The 20,790-nt window shown below is 41.1% G+C and overlaps 1 protein-coding gene across 1 annotated transcript; it reads left to right on the forward strand.

The window, feature by feature from the left end:
* The first annotated feature begins 2,286 nt into the window (after positions 1-2,286).
* uncx (UNC homeobox) lies at positions 2,287-6,177 on the forward strand. The gene is made up of 3 exons (XM_048246252.1): positions 2,287-2,661; positions 3,239-3,414; positions 4,822-6,177. The coding sequence occupies exons 1-3, from the start codon at positions 2,406-2,408 to the stop codon at positions 5,830-5,832; spliced, it is 1,443 nt and encodes a 480-aa protein (XP_048102209.1). The 5' UTR covers positions 2,287-2,405; the 3' UTR covers positions 5,833-6,177.
* The last annotated feature ends 14,613 nt before the right edge of the window (positions 6,178-20,790 follow it).

Consider the following 20,790-nt stretch of genomic DNA (forward strand, 5'->3'; position numbering starts at 1 on the left):
GTTTATAAATATATGTATTAGCTTATCCTATACCCCTCCTATCCCTATCGACCAACGCTTGTTAAATTGTAGATAAAACCCCAGAATTCAGACGAGAGGCAAACAAGACAGGCCTACAACGGCCCTGAATGCAAGGCTTGTTCGTCTTATTATCGGGTTAATTAAAGCTAGGATCTGACAATGTCACTCGGTTGTAGAAAAACGGATTTAAATGCAAGGTCTCCCGGGACCGCGTGTCAAGGGCTGCTTTTCATTGAGTTGCGATTGCGCTTGGAAAAAGGACCGCGCCCGGAACTGCCAAAGAGCAATTATTGAATTTTGATGTTCAAAAGGGGAGGATATGAATAAATGGAATTATTCATAACTTGTGTACAGCGTGATAAAAAAATAAAGTTTTAAACACAAAGAGATCAGGATTCATCTAAGTAAAGGCAGCTTTTGACTATGAGGGGGAGAGGGATGAAAAGCCACGATCCTGAGACATTTTAAAGAGTTCATTAAAATTTACACATTGAAATGCAGAAGGGCTGCAATTTGGACTGGGGGTCAAGAGACGAACGGATTATATACTTCCTCATAATAATATTAATTAAACAATTTGCATGCTAATAAGGTAACAATTATCGGGGCCTCTGTTGAAAGATTCGGGTTATTACAACACGCCAAACCGGGTGCCAAGGGTCAGGGTGTGAGTGGGGAGCGAAATTTCAGCTCAGATTAACATTATGACAGCTCCAGACACTGAATAAATAAAGTCGAATTAATTCCCTGTAATGAAGAGAGAGACTGAACATCTACTTACTGTGTGGGGATTGATTACCACCCAGTATTCATAAACACATTTGCCTCTTGCATAAATCTAACACTGCGTTTAGACATGTCCAGTGAAACCAGCTCTGATGGGGTTATATGTCATGTATGGAATGGCAAAGGAGACAAAGAAAAAGAGCAAAAGATTTATAAAGAAAATAAGTAGGCTAGTTTAAACTCATAACAGGCCAAGCTGCAAATCACAGGTCTGCTATGGATTTAGTTTTACACTTGCTGATGTATTCAAATGTTAACAATGCAATTTATGACACATGTCAGTTTTTGACATGTGTATGCAGCTAAGGACGCACATTCACAAATACACAAACTCTGCCATAATGACCCAGAAGTGTTTCATAATCTTAAAACACCGCATGGTTTGGTCAGATATGGACTGATAGTAGGCTATAGAAAAATTAAGGTAGTCTTCTACAGTCAATGTGCTGTTTTTTTTTTGTGATTTAAAAAAAAAATAATTGGCACAAACATTCTATGCATTCAATTTAAACAGAGTAATGCCTCGAATCCCATCGATAATAATAAAGTTGTGGGTATCCCCTCGAATTTGCATTGCATAGCCTATCAATGACACACAATAAACATATCCACAGTATAAAATGACCTGTACACAAATGTGCTTATACATTTAAGGGGCCCACTTAATTTTTGACAGTTTGAGATCCAGTTCAAATCCTATTAATTACATGCTAGGTATGACTGGGGATATAGTTTTCCAGTTGAATATTACGCCCTGTTTAATTAGTTGGGCATGTAATTAATGACTTCATCTAAACCTCCCGTTAATATCGACCCAAAATTGAGATCATATAGCCGTATTTCATTTACTAACTTCCTTGTTGATCTGGCCATATAGGCTGTTGTGCAGTAGCGGGATGTTTGTACATCTGAATTAAATTTGACAGGTTTGGGTGATGAATGTCCCTTTTCCGTATCAGGCTATTTGGTGCACGACGTTTGTGATCGCCGTGTATCAATACATCAGAGCAGCGTGTAGTGACAGCACTTTATCAACAAACCCCAACAAGAGCACTTCCCCTGTAACGCTCACCATTCCTTTCCATGTAAACATTTCCTTACAACCCGCGGAGGGTAAGTGGATTGTGTGCTGTTTTTAAGCACGACAGCGCAAAACAGGCTGAATAAAACGGCGCGGCATCCGTCAGATGCACAGCCGACGGCGCGAGGTGAAATGTTGGTGTCTGTTTAGCGTTTAACCAGGTATCAATCTGATCGCTCTCTCCGTGGCCCCCTGTGTAGATGTGATGTAGTTCTTATCAAAGCCCTCCTGTCTTGTTGTGACAGCCCTGATATTGTTTATTGAGGTGGATGTCAGGTTTAATTAGCAATCGATATGGAAAGCGTTTTCAGAGCGCGTCTCTGACGTCACATGCGATTAACGTTTCTCATTGGTCTCAAATTCCCAGAGCCGAGGCTAATTATTGGAAGGTTCGTGTTGATAAAGTAGAGCTCATCCTCCTCTCCACATCATGTCCCCTCCTCGCTGGCCACACTCGCTGCATGTTTTTTAAATTCACATCACCAGCCTCAAGACGTCGTTTCCTTTTGCCTGGGAGATGATGGACAGCAGGATACTGGATCCACCTCATGCCCAGTTCGGAGGCTCTCTCGGTGGGATGGTGAGCTTTCCGTACCATCTAAGCCACCACCATGTTTACGAATTAGCCGGTCATCAACTTCAATCTGCAGCGGTTCCTTTCTCAATAGACGGATTACTTAACGGTTCCTGCACGGCTTCAGTGGTTAATTCGAACCCTCTTTTGTCGTCTGGCTGCGGTATGAATGGAGATAACCAACAGTACAAACTGACAGGTAAGCAAACGGCAGAGACAAGGCTACTTGTACAAAGAGGTGCTTGCGATTAAGTATAGGCTACCATTTTATGCAGGAAAGCGTTTTTAAATGGCACTTTAAATGGTATTTCTATATTTCTGGTATAGCCTACTGCAGTCGATAGCATAGAAACAAGGCTCGGGAAACAAAGAAGCGATCATCTCCATTAAAAATGTTGTTACAGTAACAAGGCAGCGTTTCAGTTGCCAAAGGGCGCAGGGTGAGCTCTCAAACATGGACGTGCTTCCCAAAAAGATGCCACAAAGAAAATAATCACATTGTTCAATGTTACTGTATTATTAGTATTATTATTATTATTAGCATTATTATTATTAACATTGTTGTTGTTGTGTATTCAGTCAAGATATCAAATATTGTACTTGATACTATACTTGATACCATACATATGTTAAAACTCCTGGCAAAAAAGAAACTAACATGCATCAGCTTATTTTATGAGCATTGGAACATTTATGAAAGAGTTGTGATTTAGACATTCTAATTGTCTTTCTGGAGAAAAAAAAACATGCAGCTATATTTTGCTCTCTTACACTAGATTCGGGAGATCCAGACAAGGATAGCCCCGGTTGTAAAAGAAGACGAACTCGCACCAATTTCACTGGTTGGCAGCTGGAGGAATTAGAAAAGGCTTTTAATGAGAGTCACTACCCCGACGTGTTCATGAGGGAAGCACTGGCCCTGAGGTTGGACTTGATAGAATCGAGGGTGCAGGTAAATATTCTAAACTTTGAACTTCATGCCTTGTCCATTTTCCATGTTGTGTTTTTAAGTCGCTGCTAAAGTTACATTGCTCATGTAGAAATCATCACGTGGACGTGCAACTGTAACTATTTAACAATGCTGTAAATAGCAAAGTGTAAATCATCAGAAGTATGACCCCCCCTTTGATGTTAGTCTCGGGTGCCGAACGGTGTGTAGCCTAATCAGGTGTATTGCAATCCTTTTAGTTGCACAATACAGTTATATTTATTCACGGTGAAATTATTAGCGTTAAGAAATATGTCATTCTGTTTTAACTTCACTAAATTGACCTGACTTGGACTCCAAGCCTTTATAGTCCCTTTGAGATCGGTATAGTGTGTGTGCATACCAAAAATGCATGAAATGGTAAACGTCAGAGAGAAATATGGGGAGACCGAAATGAAATATAGCATTTATTTTTTTATATATATATAAATAATATATATATATATATATATAAAATATATATATATATATATTAGAGCACTATTCTTTTTAAACGCAATTATTGAATGGACATAGAGAAATCTCACATGTGCATAGCAATAGGGCCTTATCGGGGCCTACCTACCAGGTTTCTCATCCAGGAACAAATGGCAAAGGTCTAAACACGAATCGCAGCAAAAAACATGGCATCCATCCCAAAACAGTACAAACACAAAAGGAGTAGTTTAATATATATGTTTTCCTTTTTTACTTACTTTTTGTTAGTTACAGTAACACTATGCAGGCTACAAATAAATTACAAATAGGCCTATGTTGCCTCTGGAATCGATTTTTAGCGAGTCAACATTTTCATGATGAAATAAATTTATAGTAGCCTAACGGCCTATTTTATATTTATTGGTGACAGATTACTTTTACAATAATATACGATTAGGTTTTTAAATACCACCTTCCATGTGTTATCATCTGGTGACATTATTTTGTGATGCCATAGGCCACTATTTAAATATAAACTAATAGGCTATAGGCTACACACCTTAGCATAAGCAAATGCTATTTAAATGTTTATGGCTAATATGCTAATATTATTGATATATTTACACTATACATATTGAGACTGCGGTGAAATCAATTAATTCACATAACAATGTAACAATGTGGAAATGAAAAACACCGGAATTTTGGTTTACATGTTTTTATTGTTTATCTGTCATCTGTATGATTTATTTTCAAGCAATTTATTTGGCTTCTCAAACAAGTCAATTGCAACATTCAGAATTAAATTTCAAAGAGAATGAGGACACATGATTGTGGACACATTCACAACATTTTTGTCTTGGACATCGTCACAGAACGCTGTGGAGATTATCTGCATATACCTGCTAGAAAAAAATGAAATGGAAATGAATATTGCTTTTCTTCGGTGTGTAGGTATGGTTCCAAAACCGCAGAGCTAAATGGAGGAAAAAGGAAAATACGAAAAAGGGTCCGGGGCGACCTGCTCACAACTCCCACCCAACCACATGCAGTGGCGAGCCCATGGATCCGGAGGAGATCGCCCGGAGAGAGCTGGAGCGCATGGAAAAGAAGAAGCGGAAGCAGGAGAAAAGACTTCTGAGGTCACAAAACAAACTCTTGGCAGGGGAATTATATCACACTCCAGGATCTGACAGTGACAGTGGTGTGTCACACGTAACGGACAGCGAGCAAAGCTGTTTACTTAGTGAGCTGGGCCGAAACCAAACGCAACCAAGCTGCGACCAAACCCAACACAAACTCCAGAACCAAAGAAACCCAAACCAAGACGCGAGTGGATCTGAGCTGGACTCGTCCGACAGCAGTCAGCAGTCAAACTTGGGTTCCAACAGCAGGGCCTCCACCATCCAGAAACTTAACCCTTTCAGTGTGGAGAGCCTCCTGTCTGACTCAAGGCCAAGGCGTAAACCCACTGTGGATTTCCCAGCTTTACCATCCCCTAGACCTTTGATAGGGAAGGGACATTTCTTACTCTACCCCATCACACAACCACTCGGTTTCATTGTTCCACAAACATCTCTGAAGCCATCAGCATCATGCCCTGACTCTGATAACGCCATTCAAAGAGCGTCACAGAGTGAAAGCTTAACAGCAAATTTGGGACATAAGAACAGCATTGACTCCGACCATGGGAACACCAACGCGACATCAATCAAAGGACAAGTTAATCACTCTGTTAGAAATACAAGTTCGCCCAACGGTCCAACCCACATTCCCTTTAACAACAATCAGTCTGCAGGAGGTTGCAATGAAAGATGCCTTCAAGAGAAGGAACCAGACAATGTCGGTCCCGTATCTCCACCTCGAGACAAGTCTTTAGCAGACTATTCAGACACAGCTGAGCCGACGTCTACCAACCATTCCTCGGACACAAACAAAGACTCAGTTGATGTAGACATGGGATAATATAGGGTTCTTAGTCGCCGCTAGATAGGGGTGATAAAGTAAAAACCTTCAAAAGCGTAACCGAAGAAAAAAAAGACATATCAAAAACATTTCATTTTTTTGCTGACATGTTTAAGCTCTGATTATGGGGGACTATCTGTGTGAATATTTTGTGTACATGTGTGATGGGCTATCAAATGTTTATTGGAAAAATTAGAAGCAGACCCCTTGTGTAACAAACTGTAAAAAGAACAAGACAACAGAAATCCTCAGACGTTGTATAAAGTATTGAAATATTTATATATGTAAGTTTTTCATAAATAAATCAATTGTATACAATAAACCTAAAGCGTGTGCGACCCTAAATAGCCTTTATGCTGTGGGTATAGGTAGCTCTTTCTCTTAAAACCTGATGTTGTATTTCTGTGTATTGCTTTAACAAATTTATTCATCTATAAGCCCCGCTGAAATGAGGTTACGAGCCGGAGGCGAAAAGACCCGTTCGACTCCTGCAGAGTTTTGATATGAAAGTAATTATTTTCCCGGTGGCTACTGCAGGGATTCAGTTTATTTTAGCCCAAAGGGTTATAATACATTACCGATTTCTAGTGATATGAAATCACATAAACTTCCAAGAATAATAGAATTAGCATGAAAGGCTGGGGTGTCAAATTGAAATAGGAAAATAATAGTCTAGGCAGCTGGGAGTGTGTTTGTGCATATTGGATAGGAGATGGGAATTCGTGGGGCGGAATTTTCATGAGCTTTTCACTTTGTCAGGGCCCTTGTAGCCGGCTATATTAAGATAGATGTTCGATGATATCCCTCATTGTTCTGTCGCTTATATTGATGTTCCTGTGTTATCAGCCTATTGATCATGCGTCGCCCGTAATAGGACGGGCGAACCAAACGTGCCTATTTACAATAGCAGAACACATTTGTTCTAATAGGGTTGGCGGTCCCCGGGGAGGCTGAGGGGGCTCCAAGACATCTGCGCCTTGACAATATTAGAAATGTTGACCAGATCTAAATTCGAGGTAAGAATAAAAGAATAGCCTACATCCATGGCTCAAGCTGTAAACTTTGAGGGATATATCCATAACAAGGCCTCCAATAACACATCTAAAATTCAAATATCAAAGGCATTTATTCTGCCCATCCTGGTCTGTTTATAGCCTTGTTAAATATCCTCGAGCCCTCCCACTCTCATCGGGTCTTGATTTGCAAATAAATTGAAAATAATCAGAGGGACAGCTTTACGTTTGAGCTGTCGCAAATGAATTTCTGAGCCCGTGTCCCTTTCAAAATATTTACATAATTTTCAACCAGCGACCGCTGTTTGCTTAGAATGACTAAAGACTTTAAAATGGATAGTTCCTATGAAGCAGGGCATAAGCAAAACACATCAAAATATAGGAGCTGCAAAAATAGCAAATAATAACCAACGAGCCCACAAAGGCTATACTAGAATCCAGAGACAGGAAATCAATAAACTAATAAAGCAATTATTTAATGGACAAAGAGCATTATACATTGCCCGGAGGGAATCCCCTGTCCAACCAAAAACAATAACGTTAATAATGTATTCTCCACGTGTGCTCCACGTTATTAACAAAACCTCTGTAGCATAGCACAAAGGTATCGTTTCTTCTTATTCTCTTTCAGTCAGCTGCGAGATATATGCTTCATTTCGGTCAATGAATTGCCTTTTAGATTAGACCCATGAAAAAAAAGCAAGTGTTTGGAAATTGTGAGTTGTCTGGAGGTGTCCTTCAATTTGCTGCTGTTTTTTTTTTCCCTCATTTTTGGAGCGCGTTGGTGGGGGCTGTTCATGTATAATTCATTTGCAGTCTGAATAGGAGTATCGCTGGCTGCACACTGGTGGCCTTAAGGTGAAATTAGCGATTTGCTTAAGTAGTTAAGCTTTTGCCTGAAAGCAGCACGCTGTATGATTCAAGACAAACTATCAATCGATATGGCCCAGGCAGCCTCCAGGAGATGTGTCCTCCATGAATCATACTTTATGAATTCAATTTCTACCCGGAGAAATTTTCAATTTGAACGCCGGATCATTATGGGAGAGTGTAAATTGTTTTTGCTCTATTATGCATCGGACGCCATCATTTTTCTTTCTAATTACGGAGGTGTCAGGTCGGGCTGTCATGCAGGCGCTGATTTTCAATTTAACTGATCATCATGCATTCATTTTCCCATTTGATAAATCTGCTATCTCGACGCCGCGCCATGCCTGGAATGTTAAAAGAGAGAACAGCAAAGTAATAGGCGTGTGTATGCTGCAATAAGTGCAGATCAGGCAGCTAATTTAGCACCTCCCGATATTCCATCTCCATTTCTCATTTCCAAGTCTCAGAGGGGAGAATAGCTGCCCAAAGGCAGCCAGCTGAAATTCAACACCACAGTAAAACGACTCTGAAAACGCTTGTTTTCCACAACACATTTCCAAATTAGGATATCAAGCTTAATTAATGCTAATTGAGTTCCTCAATACGTGTTATTTTTATTTAATAGAAACAAATTTGTGCAATTAATTATGAAGGTGATTTTCAAGAGCCTCATTTGCTAGACCCAGACTCCCCCCGCCCCTCCCTCTGTAGCTTTGTAGATTAATTTCCTTTGTCAATTTGTATTTTCCCAAACTCAGGGGTGAGCCCATTCCTAGAGGAGGACGGACAAGCCATTAGGCCTAGTCCAATTATGACCATACCTTCTTTTTGTATTTCATATTTTGGGCTGAGGAACAAAACAGATTGAATTGAGACTATTGCTAGGAGGACACATGCCTGGCCTATGTCGCCAGGCCCATCACTAAAACAGATGTAGGATTTAGTGATTGGGATGTTGCTGCTATTTCTGAGAATAGCAAAAATGAAACAACATCAATGGTCTACTTCAGTTTACGCGAGCCAAACTATAATTGAAGGAGGCAAATAGCCACTCTGATTGTGATTAACAGGGGAGAGAAATGGGTTATAGTGACCTTAGATAATTAATTGGTTTTCTAGGCTGAAAAAGTTCTTTAATATAGCCTAGCGTTCTTATGCTCATTCTCTCGAGATTCAACAATCCCAAATGCTTAATAACAGACGGCTAGGTTTTTTGGGGGTAGATTTCTGGGGTTCTATAAAGTGTTATGTAGACCAATAGATGTTACTTCTAAATCTATCTGGGACATTTGACAATCAATGTAGGTCTTCCGTCATTTGTTTAGAGATATGGTTCCAGGAATAAACAGCATGCGTAAAAGCAGCACCACAAGTTGTCTAACCAGTTCCGATGTGATACGGTTTAACAAGATTAACAGTGCAATGAGATATTCTCGTCGTAATCACAAGGGGAGATCTATTTTAAATTTAACTATATTCAATTTTTATTGATACAAAAAATGACAAACCACAACACGTGATCCAGAAAAAATCAATTTTGAAATCGACCGTAAAAACAATGCAAGTGCCAATTCTATCCCAGGGTTGGGCGACAAAGATAAGAACGCCATTGTCCCCTGAATTAATAAGCCTATAATGTGAAATAATCCTAAAAACGCATGGAAGGCTAGCGACAGGACAGAAGCCAAATGTCAAGTACCGTTTTAAGCGATTGTGAGAAAGATCCAAGTGGCTCTGCTCCTTTTTTGGCTTTCAGTAGGAATGCCTTGTAACAGTGAAGTCTAATCACTCAGCACTACTCATTCCTATTTAAGTATGGATGCATAGCACGACTACTTAGAGCACTTACCTCCAGCCAGACAATAGCTGTAACACCTTACTTGATGTTACATTAATGATCACATGCACAATTACAAATGCTAAACACAACACATTAGACACCAGTGTGCAAATTGGAAATGTGTATGCTGCTAACATAGTCTGATGTGCCTTACATTGTATTGGTGCAAGATGCATTTGGCTAAGACAGTCCCTCCATTGCAGTTGATCTGTAGTGAAAAAGGGGATGTGCCATTCTTCTCTATTACTCACTTAAGCTCCCGCACAAGGCCTATATCCATGCTGTGCGCCCACATACCCAAGTAGGCAATAACAGAGTGCTTAGATCCTCCTCTGACTGGAGCAAATTGAAAATTTCTTTCAGCTAATGTTGACAGATTATGAGTAAATCTACCCAAACTGCTGGGGTCTGTTGTTTAAAGTCTTCTGAGTATATTCAATAACATTTAATTATCTCATCATCTTATCTGTCGCCTGTCCGCTTTATCTGAAAAATCATACCACAGTAGACTATAGGAGACTGATTTACCAAGCAGTTATACTGGATGAATCTCACACCACCTAAAAAGTGGACTCATAATAAGGTTGTCATATGGCCAACATGCCAATAAACACCCAGAATGACAAGAATTGATTTCTTAGACCAAAGCGTTGTATAATGTGAGCTACCCAATGCATGACCCATGAATAAAAGGCTCCCATATAAAGAAAGCCATTAGATCGGGTTTTGATTTTGAAGTATTTGACTTTACATGTTGCTGACCTGGGATATAATCTGCATCATAAACATGACCTCAATATTAACACCATCTCCCATGGTCATGGTGGTTATTAAATACCCAACCGCCTGTGACTGCTGGCTTGCCCATCTCCACTAATTATCACCTCATGAAAAGTGTTTCATTATGCATTTTCATCACATAAACCCAGGAATTCGGGCCAAAGGATTAATATAACCAGCCTTTGTTGGTTATCTCTTGACAAACTAATAATATGGCCAAATTCAAAGCCACGACCAGCATAAGATGTGAATTTAAACAGCCTTGTTGCAATGCTGCACACACCGCAATCGGGACAATTGAGATAAATACATAATTAACACACAGTTTTGCTTTAGCCCTGTTAGAGTTTCATAGCAACCGTCGCTGAACTTTGGAAGACATCAGTTTGATAGTCAAGATGGATGGAGACGCACAGTGAAAGTTCTATGTTTTTTGTATATACTCAGTTGTATAAACACGTCTAATGCATTAAGTATTTATTTCATATACTTAACCATAACAATAATAGTTCAAAGACTGAGATCATAGTATAGGGTATCATTCCTATAAACGGTGTACTTCAATTTTCAAATGGAAAATCACACCTCTGACTACCACACAGCAAGCTGAACAGTAAAGGTGTAAACGTGCACTATTTGCGATGGCAAAATATTTTCACCCAGTAAGTGATTGATTTCATAAGGACAACTGACCTACTGGTAAATTCATATTTTCAGGGATGCTGTTGTAGGTACTTGCATATAGCCTATTATTGCCAGCTTTAGACTTTTGATGACAAAATACCCACAGCTGGTTATGTGCCCATATCTGCACTCAGACCCTTTGATATTGCCTATAAAGGAGGGTTCTCAAGGGAAACTGTCACCTGGAACTTCAAAAGGTACATTGCAGTCAGGAAATGCATCTGCCTTGGTCTAACTGATTCCGTCACCTGTAAATATGAATGTGGAGAGCTGTACATTTCACACAGTGAGAACCATGATGTCACTCCACAAAGAAGAGCACGCCCAGCAATGATCCTTCGTGCCCTGACTGTACACGATATCATATCTCGGTCTCTTTTGAGAGACGTCATCAATTCCACCATCAACTACCTCAGTGTAAACCCAGAGTAAAACAACATTGACCCACCCCAACTCAGCAGCCCACCCCAACTCAGCAGCGCATACAAATAAAAGGCTACATTGGTGGCCACTTGTAAAATAACATGGAGCAATCCCCAACAAGCCTCCTGGGCTGCTCGCGAAGCCCGCACGCTTCTCACCTGTGTCGCTGTGCCGCGCCGCGCCTTGCCACACCGCGTGCCGCGTCACGTGCCTGCCGACTAAAGCGCTCGGTGGCGGCGGCGGCGGCTCTGGGAAACCCTGTGTAAACAGGCTCCCTGCTCCTCTGTCTTCCCAGGGAGTCGTGTGGCCCGGAGGTTAATGAGGCGTGAAGTGTGAAAACTTCCTGAGATGGGATGAGTTAAACACTGTTTCCAGATGTTAAGGCAACACTGTCCAAATCTATTTGTGGCTGTCGGGGCTCCTTATATGCTTCAGATGACTCCAGTTTATTCCGAAGATGAATCGGGAGGACTCCTTCACCCCTTGATCACTGGCATTGTTTGCTGCACTTGGCACAAGAGGGATGGACGTCCACTTTCCTTCTCTTTTCCCCTGGCTTTCCGATCGCTGGCTAGGTGCTAAATTGAATTAGATGAGGTCTGCGCTAGTTCAGATCACAAACTAGAGGCTGCATTCAGGTTAATTTGTGTGGTCACAAGAAAACAAACTTGTATCTGTTCCTTCTCTCCTTCATTTTTCGTAAGACAACTGAAGCAGTAATCAAGCCTATGCCACAGTATAGTGCAGTGCATTTATAAAGCAGATAATGAAAGTGAGTGAGACAGAATAGGAGCCGCTTCTGACAGGCACACCTAATAACTTTGGTAGTACTACACAATCTATTGCTATGATGCTTGGACATTTTTGATTATTGTTCCTTTTGTATAGTCAGATCTTTATATGTTCCTTGACCTCCGAGTGACTTGACCTTACATGATACAACATTGATAGAAAATGTATTCTGGTTCTGGTTGTTAAATACTATGAAGTATGATATATGAAATATGAAATATGAAGGTTTGATCATGATATGCGTACATTAGTTTGCCACAGTGTCATTTTGAGCATACTGGCCTTGCAAATATCTTTAGATTTATAGAGGTCATGAATATAGGGTGATGCCACAGGTTAAGCTTTGTCACGGAACTTATTAAGGAAAACTGTTTTCATTGGTTTGGGTCAAGCCCAAAGCACAGCAGGACGTTAAGAGGATCGCCATAGGGTGTAGTTAACCCAAAGATAATTAGTTATTATTCCATACCTTAAACCGTATGAACCTATTTCATGTCATTGAGAGAGAAGACATGGGTAGCAGCACACTGCATGAGACGGGCCGGCTATGAATACCATCATCTTGGACACTTCACAGCATGTGTAACGCACTGAGCCGCTTCCGCAATTGTAAATCTAAATGCAAAGCTGTTTCATTTCCCCCTATAATGGAATATATAAAATGTTATTTAGAGATATTTTAGTGGGGCCATTCTATTTAAAGGCTATAATGCATTTTTATGGTCTTAAATATTTGGCGCTTACTAGATGGGATATAGATTATGTTGTTCAAAGCGAGCTCTTTGACCCGACATGCATAATTTCATGGCAATCCAAAAGGCGTTTAATGTTTGAATGAATTAGGAAACCTAAGTCACCTAAGATAAGGATTACAACCAAGTATGAAAATAATAATGACTGTTTGTGTGCAGGTTTACACAGAGTAATGCCTAGAGTTGTGTTCTGGCGGTGAGCACACAAGAAGTGCTATTTGACTGAGTAAGCCCCAGTTTAGTGTTCACAGGCCCAAGTCAGAGCTAACATACATTTTCTGGTTTCAATTAAAATAGTTGGCGTGAAGGTCCTGACATGCCCTAAAATACGCAAGTCAGTGAGCAAGTCAGCCTTCAAGCTCTCTCTCTCTCTCTCTCTCTCTCTCTCTCTTTTTCTCTCTCTCTCTTTCTCCCCCTCTCTCTTTCTCTTCACTAAACTAGACCCTGCAAATGCTCTTAACACATCCGGGGCCAGGACCTCAGATTTCACTATTACACGCACATTATTAAGAATTTAATCCTCGGACTCCCTGGTTGTACAGACATGTACAGTTTTTTTTTCTTTTTTTACTGTCATTAGGTCTCGAGGAAGCTCAGGCGACGGGTACCTCTCAGACCACTTTCCACTTGGGGTTCGGGGGTTCTCTCTCTCTCTCTCTCTCTCTTTTTTGTCTTTTAATGGCCCGGGGGAAATCGGGTCTAACTGGGCCTGAAATGTCACCGCGAGAGTGTCCTGGAGAGGAGCGTGTTATGGCCCTGTTGCTGGTCCAATCGATCGCATTAGTGCAAGAGGAAGTGGGGGAGATCTGACGACCAGGAGACACTTCAATACTGACACGCTTCGTCTGAGAGCTCCGGGCACGCTACTTAAAATAGTGTTGGGGAGGGGGATGGAGAGAGAAAGCGTCCTGCTTCTGCCATACAGGCGGGTGTGATTAGTCATAAGGTATCCCATTGTGCAATGGCTGGAAGAAAATTAGAGATGATAGTAGGACAGAATCAATACTGTTTACCTCCCCAAAGTGTGACCACATCTATCAACTGCTTAACGTCCACAGATCGCTTCTCCTTCTCCCTCTCCCTCTCCCTCTCCCTCTCTCTCTCTCTCTCTCTCTCTCTCTCTCTCCCCCTCTCTCAAAGCACATTATTGGCTGCTGGAGAGGAGCCTGAGGAAGAAACATTTTAGAACATAACATTCATTTTACAGCTATCGATAAGCAGCTCAGGCTTTCAAAATAAACGATTAAGGCTGGGAAGAAATAATTAAAGCACCTCCTACAGCTTTTTAAGCCTGATGTATGGGCGACTACGGGACATTTGTTTCCCTACCAACAAATCGAGATTCTCTACCCCACACTCAGTGGCAGATAGGAATTCAATTAAAAGTAATATATGTAAAGCACCCATCAGAGGGAGTTCCTGCCTGTGTTTATGCGAGGTGCACAAATTGCGTAGTTTCCTCTTTTGCTGGATTGGCAGCAAAAAGGGAGATTGAGATTCAGTATAACCTAACAAAAAAACGAGAGTTTGCGTGCAGTATGTAGGACAGTGAACACATATCAAACGTGCTCTCCCTCTACTGCTGTTGTGCTCAATGGAGTGAATGCCCCATAGACATGCATGAACATCAGCTCCATCTCATCTCATCTCATCTCATCTCATCTGCTTTCTGTGTCCTGTGCTCTGCTCCATATTCCCAGCCAGGTATGATTTTTCTAATCCACGGTCCCACCCCATCCCCCCATTTTGTCACGCTTTTAGCATTACAGCTTCATACAGTTTGCTTTTCCCCTCAGAGTCTTGACTGTTGTTGTGCATGCTCATATCTAGCAAAGGGCTCATTTAGTATCTGTTGATATGTTGATGTGTATTCATTCATCAACCTTAAGCATAAGGCCTCTAGTGAAATGTATGGCTGTTCCTTGTAAGCCTTGAGCTCATTTCTAGAAAACCCCCTACTTACTTGCATGTTTACGTTTGTGTATGAAAAACATGGAAATTGAGGGCAATGTCACACGTGAGAAATCTCAGATCCTCTCTGAGTGGATTCACTGATTCACAGTGTAGAAAATGAGACATCATGTCGGCAGTTGTCAGCATGTTCTGGTCCTTTGAATCGCTGACTTTATTTTAGAGGAGTAAACGTAGCTTCTAGATATTATCAGTTGAAAGTGTAGAACTTCAGTTGCATTTGTTTAGTCAGTTGTCTTCCCTGGCAACAACCTGCATTTTATGTCTCACATTATTAGCATGATCTTGTCAATCAACCTTGGAATGACTCCTTATGAGGGATTGATTGAATTTGTATTTTCAATCTGTTTCAGTGGGCTGTTTGAAATGTACACTTACTGCAGGTCAGTATGAACAACACGGAACATCATTCAGAGACATAGCTCACTGTTTTATAAAGCCACACATAAAAAGACACGTTGACAGATTTAATAATTTTAAGTGTGATTGAATAGAATGTGCTGGTGAACAGTATTATATTATTGAAAATATTCCCCATGACAGTGCCATTCCATAGCAGCAGGCATTCTCCCTGATTGCCCTTATTCTGTGGACAGTGTGATGTTGGGAGCTCCAATCCAATCTGTGGTAGGCCGGCTCTCCACACTAATCCCCAGTAGTAGTGATCAAGAGCTCGGAGGCCAGCAGGGTCCCTGCTCACCCCAAGCTGACTGTAATATTCTGCTCCATGCTTTATGACTCCAGCAAGGTCTACTTGCACATTCATTGGACAAGGAATGTATTGACTCAGTGCTTGCTTTAAAACGGCTGCTTTCTTTGTGTTGGCGGTGGCGTGTTGTTGCTCTGAACATCTTGTGTTCTTGATGCTTTTGATGTTGAGAGGTTTGATCGTTTTAAGGTTAAGAGTCCTCTTGATTTTAAAGCAGGGAATGAGAGAGTAATTGCATTGATGTCTTGTTTTTTTGTTGTTGTTGTTGTTAGGAAGGGAGGCGGAGAGGGGTCAGAAGTCGTCTTGCAGAATAGGCAGTAAAAGATGAGTCTCTTTTGTACGTTCACGATTACACTGGCACTCCCCTTATGTAGGCTACCACACCCCTCCCATTCATGAACAGAGGCAGAGGGGTAAAATATGCCCCCCCCCCCCACACACACACACCCTGCATCACCATCCCCCACCTCTACTTTCCCTGAGCTACCGAAGATGATTATCTCTATCAGCAGTTAATCTTCTAAGGTCAAGATTAAAGTGTGATCCGAGCTGAACTCTTTGTGTCCCCAATTAAAAAAAACGAAAGAAAATAGGGGGGAAACCAGAGAGAGGCGACAGCGGAGAGCGTTGATTAGCCCCGACTCCTGTATCTCAAGAGCTGCTGAGAAATAGAAAACAACACAATTAAATTATGACACCTGACACTTAGACCCTACCTCTGTGAACATCACAATAGACTGGCAGTGGAATGTGAGATACTGTCGGACCATTAATGTGTGATCACACACATTAACACCACTCATATATAAAATTCTCTGATGCTTTTTGCACTAAATGAGACCAGTCTTTGCCTAATATGGACTTTTAACAACTTTGGAGTTACTTGAAGGACACTCGTGTGAACATAATGTGATATAATTACCCCACCCTCCCCCCAGACAAACTTGGAAATGTACCTAGACATGTTGACTAGTGTTTTAGTTGTGACCTGATTAGCAGCACTTTGATTTTCAATAAAACTTTGATCTGGTTAAAATATTGCTGTGCAAAATCCTGCTGTATCCAAAAAAACATGTTTTTTCTTCCAATTTACAAAGTCAGTACAAAAGCACAGTACTGCACGGCATCAGAATAAAATGGATAGAACACATATAACTGTATTTGGAGAACACCCACACACAGTAGAACTACAAAAACATCTACACTTGTCCACTGCTCAGGGGATCATTGTGGGCACTGGATATTAACAGGAGACAAAATTAAAATAAAAGAATGGTCCAGGAGATCACAAGTATAAAAACACATTTAATTGCTATTGTCTATTATTAAATGCAATGTATTCTCTTCGTATTCTCGCCTCCTGTATAGTGTGTTTTCTTGACTTGGCATTAGGGCTTGATGCAAATGACACGTGACTACTCAAATGTATATATGCTATATATGTTCCCTGCATGTACCATTCAGGTCCACAGAACTGCCTTAATCTCGCCATTTAAAAACAGAGAAGGGAAATATTAAATGAAAACATCCCATGAATGTAACAAAAACACATAGAGTGGCATTAGGGTTTATTGTTATGGTCTTTTCTCCTCTCTCCTTCTTTCCCCCCTCTTCGCATGGGGCCTCCTCCAAGCAACGTAAATAGTTATTAGCACAGATGAAGCGTACAATTTTCACAGCTTTGGGCGAAATAAGTGACAGACGGTTATGACAACTGTGGTGGTGCCCACGAAACATCATCACTGCTCACAGCAGATAAGCTCAATCACACGATACAATCACGGACTGGAGACTAACGCCCAGCTATGGGCAGAAAGAGAAAAAGAAAGAGAAAGAGAGAGAGAGAGAGAGAGAGAGAGAGAGAGAAAGCAAGTGTGAGAATGAAAGAATGAGAAAATGAGTTTGGGACACTTTCCTGAATCTGCTACAGAGAGACGTCTCTCTCTCTCTCTCTCTCTCTCTCTCTCTCTCTCTCTCGCTCTGTTAATTACACCACTGCCTATTCTCACAGTCTCCAAATTGGCTTTGCTAAAATGATCTGCATTCGTGGAAAAGTGAAATGAATCAATTTGCATGCTAAATATAACCCTGAAAATTTGATGAAGGAGTGGTATTAATATATTTTTTCCCCCAAGTGCAAAAGAATGGCGGCCACCTCCAGAAATGTTCGCCCTAATAGATCTTTTAAAAGAGAAATGACTTTTCAAACACAAAGATAACAATACACAATAGAAAAAGCCTCTGTTATCTGGCTCGCTCTCTGCCACTTATAATAACTGCAATAAGTGGAATAGACCATTACATTTTGATTTTCAGATTTTTTTTCAAACAATTGCCATTCTGTCAGTTCAAATATTTGGTCATTGATTAACAACTGAGGATTTAATGACTATAGCAATTCTGAATTCCATTGTCCTATAAGAAAATCCAGCATGTCTCTCAGCTCAGAGTCTTAGACATGATCCTGCCCCACCACACACTGGGCAGAAGGGCTGGCTGGTTTGAGCTTTACAGTCAGTAGCACCACAGAAAGAGGTGAACTTGAGAAAAAGTCCAATTTTGCAAAGTGAGGCCTCTCAGACATAGACTCAGACTCAGACACACACACACACACACACATAATACATATGTGTGTGTGTGTGTAATGTGTAATATATATATATATATATATATATATATATATATATATATATATATATATATATATATATATATATATATATACTATTACACACACACACACACACACACACACACACACGCACACACACACACACATGTTTGTATGTCTATACACATACATATAGACATACAAACATGTGTGTGTGTGTGTGTGTGTGTGTGTGTGTGTGTATGTATATAATATATATATATATATATATATATATACTGTACACACACACACACACACGCGTTTGTATGTGTATATGTATGTGTATACCTATATATATATATATATATATATATATATATATATATATATATTATTTCTTTATATCTGGTGCCATATAAAAGACACTACTGGTGATCAGGGCAGGAAAGGGAAGTTACTTATGAAGTCCTCACCCTCCTGCAGCAGTTCTCCATGGCGGCCAGCAGATGATTCCTCAAGGTGAAATTTGGAGTTCAGTCGAGCCGCATCGATTTGGTGGCAGCAGTGGTGGCGGAGGGGCGGATGTCACACATGCACTGAACACTTCTCAATGACTTTGCCTCTCCCATTCCCATTTAAATTGCCTCTACTTCTCCCTGCCTGACACCTGTTTAAATCAATGTCTTCCCCGGCAGGTCAGGGGGCTGGATGTACCGAGGCGCTGGCTCGCCGTCCCTCAAATCCACTAAAATCAACACAATAATTGAAATATTTTCAAGCTGATTACACCGAGGCCCGAGGCGCGGCTGGTTGCTAAGAGTGAGCTCCCCGGTTGCTAGGGGGAGTAAATCATCCTGCATTATTTGATTTTTGTTACTGATATGAAACCGCTAGTCCCTCGATTAAATGTCTCACAGTCAAACACCTAGGGGACAGAAAGAGAGAGAGGCAGAGAGAGAGAGGGAGAGAGAAATGAAGTGAAAGAGAGAGGGGGGATGAGACAAAATAAAACAGTCGCCGTGAACCTGTCAAATAGCATCTCCAAACTTTGGCTCGGTCCTCAGGGCTTTTTCGGCACAAATCTGCCTGCTTATTTACGTTTGTTCCGGCTGAGATGACAAAGCCGAGAGAGACGGCTGATTGAGGGAAAGGAGTGGAGCGGAGATGCGGTGAAATGTCAGGAAATCACACATCAATCTGGGCCCGGACCAGATCATCAGCTCCACTAAGTGCTGTGTCTCACCCTCCAAACCCTCGGCTGATTGTGTAATTCAAGGATGTAATAGTGGGGAAAAAGAGTGGGCTTAGAACGATTTGGGGGTATTTGTTTTGTCAGACTTTTATTTACCGCTGAAGTGAGAGAGAGAGAGAAAGAGGGGGAGAGAGAGAAAAGGAGGGAGAGAGAGAGAGAAAAAATAATAAGACCGCTTAGTCCACAGAAAGCTACACCACCAGTTCATGGTTCATGGTTTCTACAAGCTACTGTTGAAAATGTTTGAATCTGTGAATCTGTGTTCTACGTGATCCAGTAGGGGGAACACAGCCCTAACCACTGACTGGGATCACTTCCAAAAATAATGCTTCTTAAAATACGTAGAGCCAAGTGCAAACAGGCCTAGAAAGAAGGCAATATCTCACCCTGCCATGGTTAATGAAACACAACATTAGAAACTCTGCAATGCATTGAGGGGCCGCACACTATCAGGTCTGCAGGAGCAACAATTGTAGACAGCAATTTTCTAAGAAGTGCATAGGCATCCTCATTTTTTATTATCATACAACTATTTCCAAACGGCCATGAACACCTAATCTTTTGTTATAGACGAAGGTCTTGCACCATGTCTGGACCCAAATACAATGGTCACACCTCGGCAGATTACCAACAAACACACCCAATCATGCACAGAGTCACTACTGATGCGCCACTTCTTTTAAAGGAGATACTCTTCTTTCGTTCTGTATATTGGAGACGTATGCTGTGATACAGATGTGAGCCATGTTACTAGACACTACCACAGGCTCATCCCTTCAAATCACATGACCTCCTCTCCCTTATGATCCTCTATTTCCATTCAACTGAAAGCCATCTTCAGTTAAAAAACAGAAGGCTTGAATACAGTACGCTTCAGTACGCTTCAGTATGCAAACATGCAAAACTTAGCCTTCCCATTCGTGCCATGTTGTCTCTGAAGCGATTCCATACACAGGGACTTAATTGACACCCTACCCCCGTTGCCAAAGATGTGTCGCTCGCCACCATTTGAGGACCAAACGGCACTGCTTTCTCTCTGGCTCCATGTTCAATTATGGTGGATTATTCCAGCAGGCCTCAAATGCTCTTTATCATCAATCAAGATGAAAGAGGCAAGAGCCTTCACTTGCAGAACCTCTGATGCCGCCAGATTACCAATTTCAGCTTTTAGAAAATTCCATTTTTTTTTTATTTTCATTCCCCCATTAGTCGGTGCATTGAAGAGGATTTGCTACAAAGACGTGTCAGACACATTGAAGGGGGTAGCCTGGTGGCTGCC

The sequence above is a fragment of the Alosa alosa genome, chromosome 6 (assembly GCF_017589495.1).
Source record: "Alosa alosa isolate M-15738 ecotype Scorff River chromosome 6, AALO_Geno_1.1, whole genome shotgun sequence".
NCBI classification, from domain to species: domain Eukaryota; kingdom Metazoa; phylum Chordata; class Actinopteri; order Clupeiformes; family Clupeidae; genus Alosa; species Alosa alosa.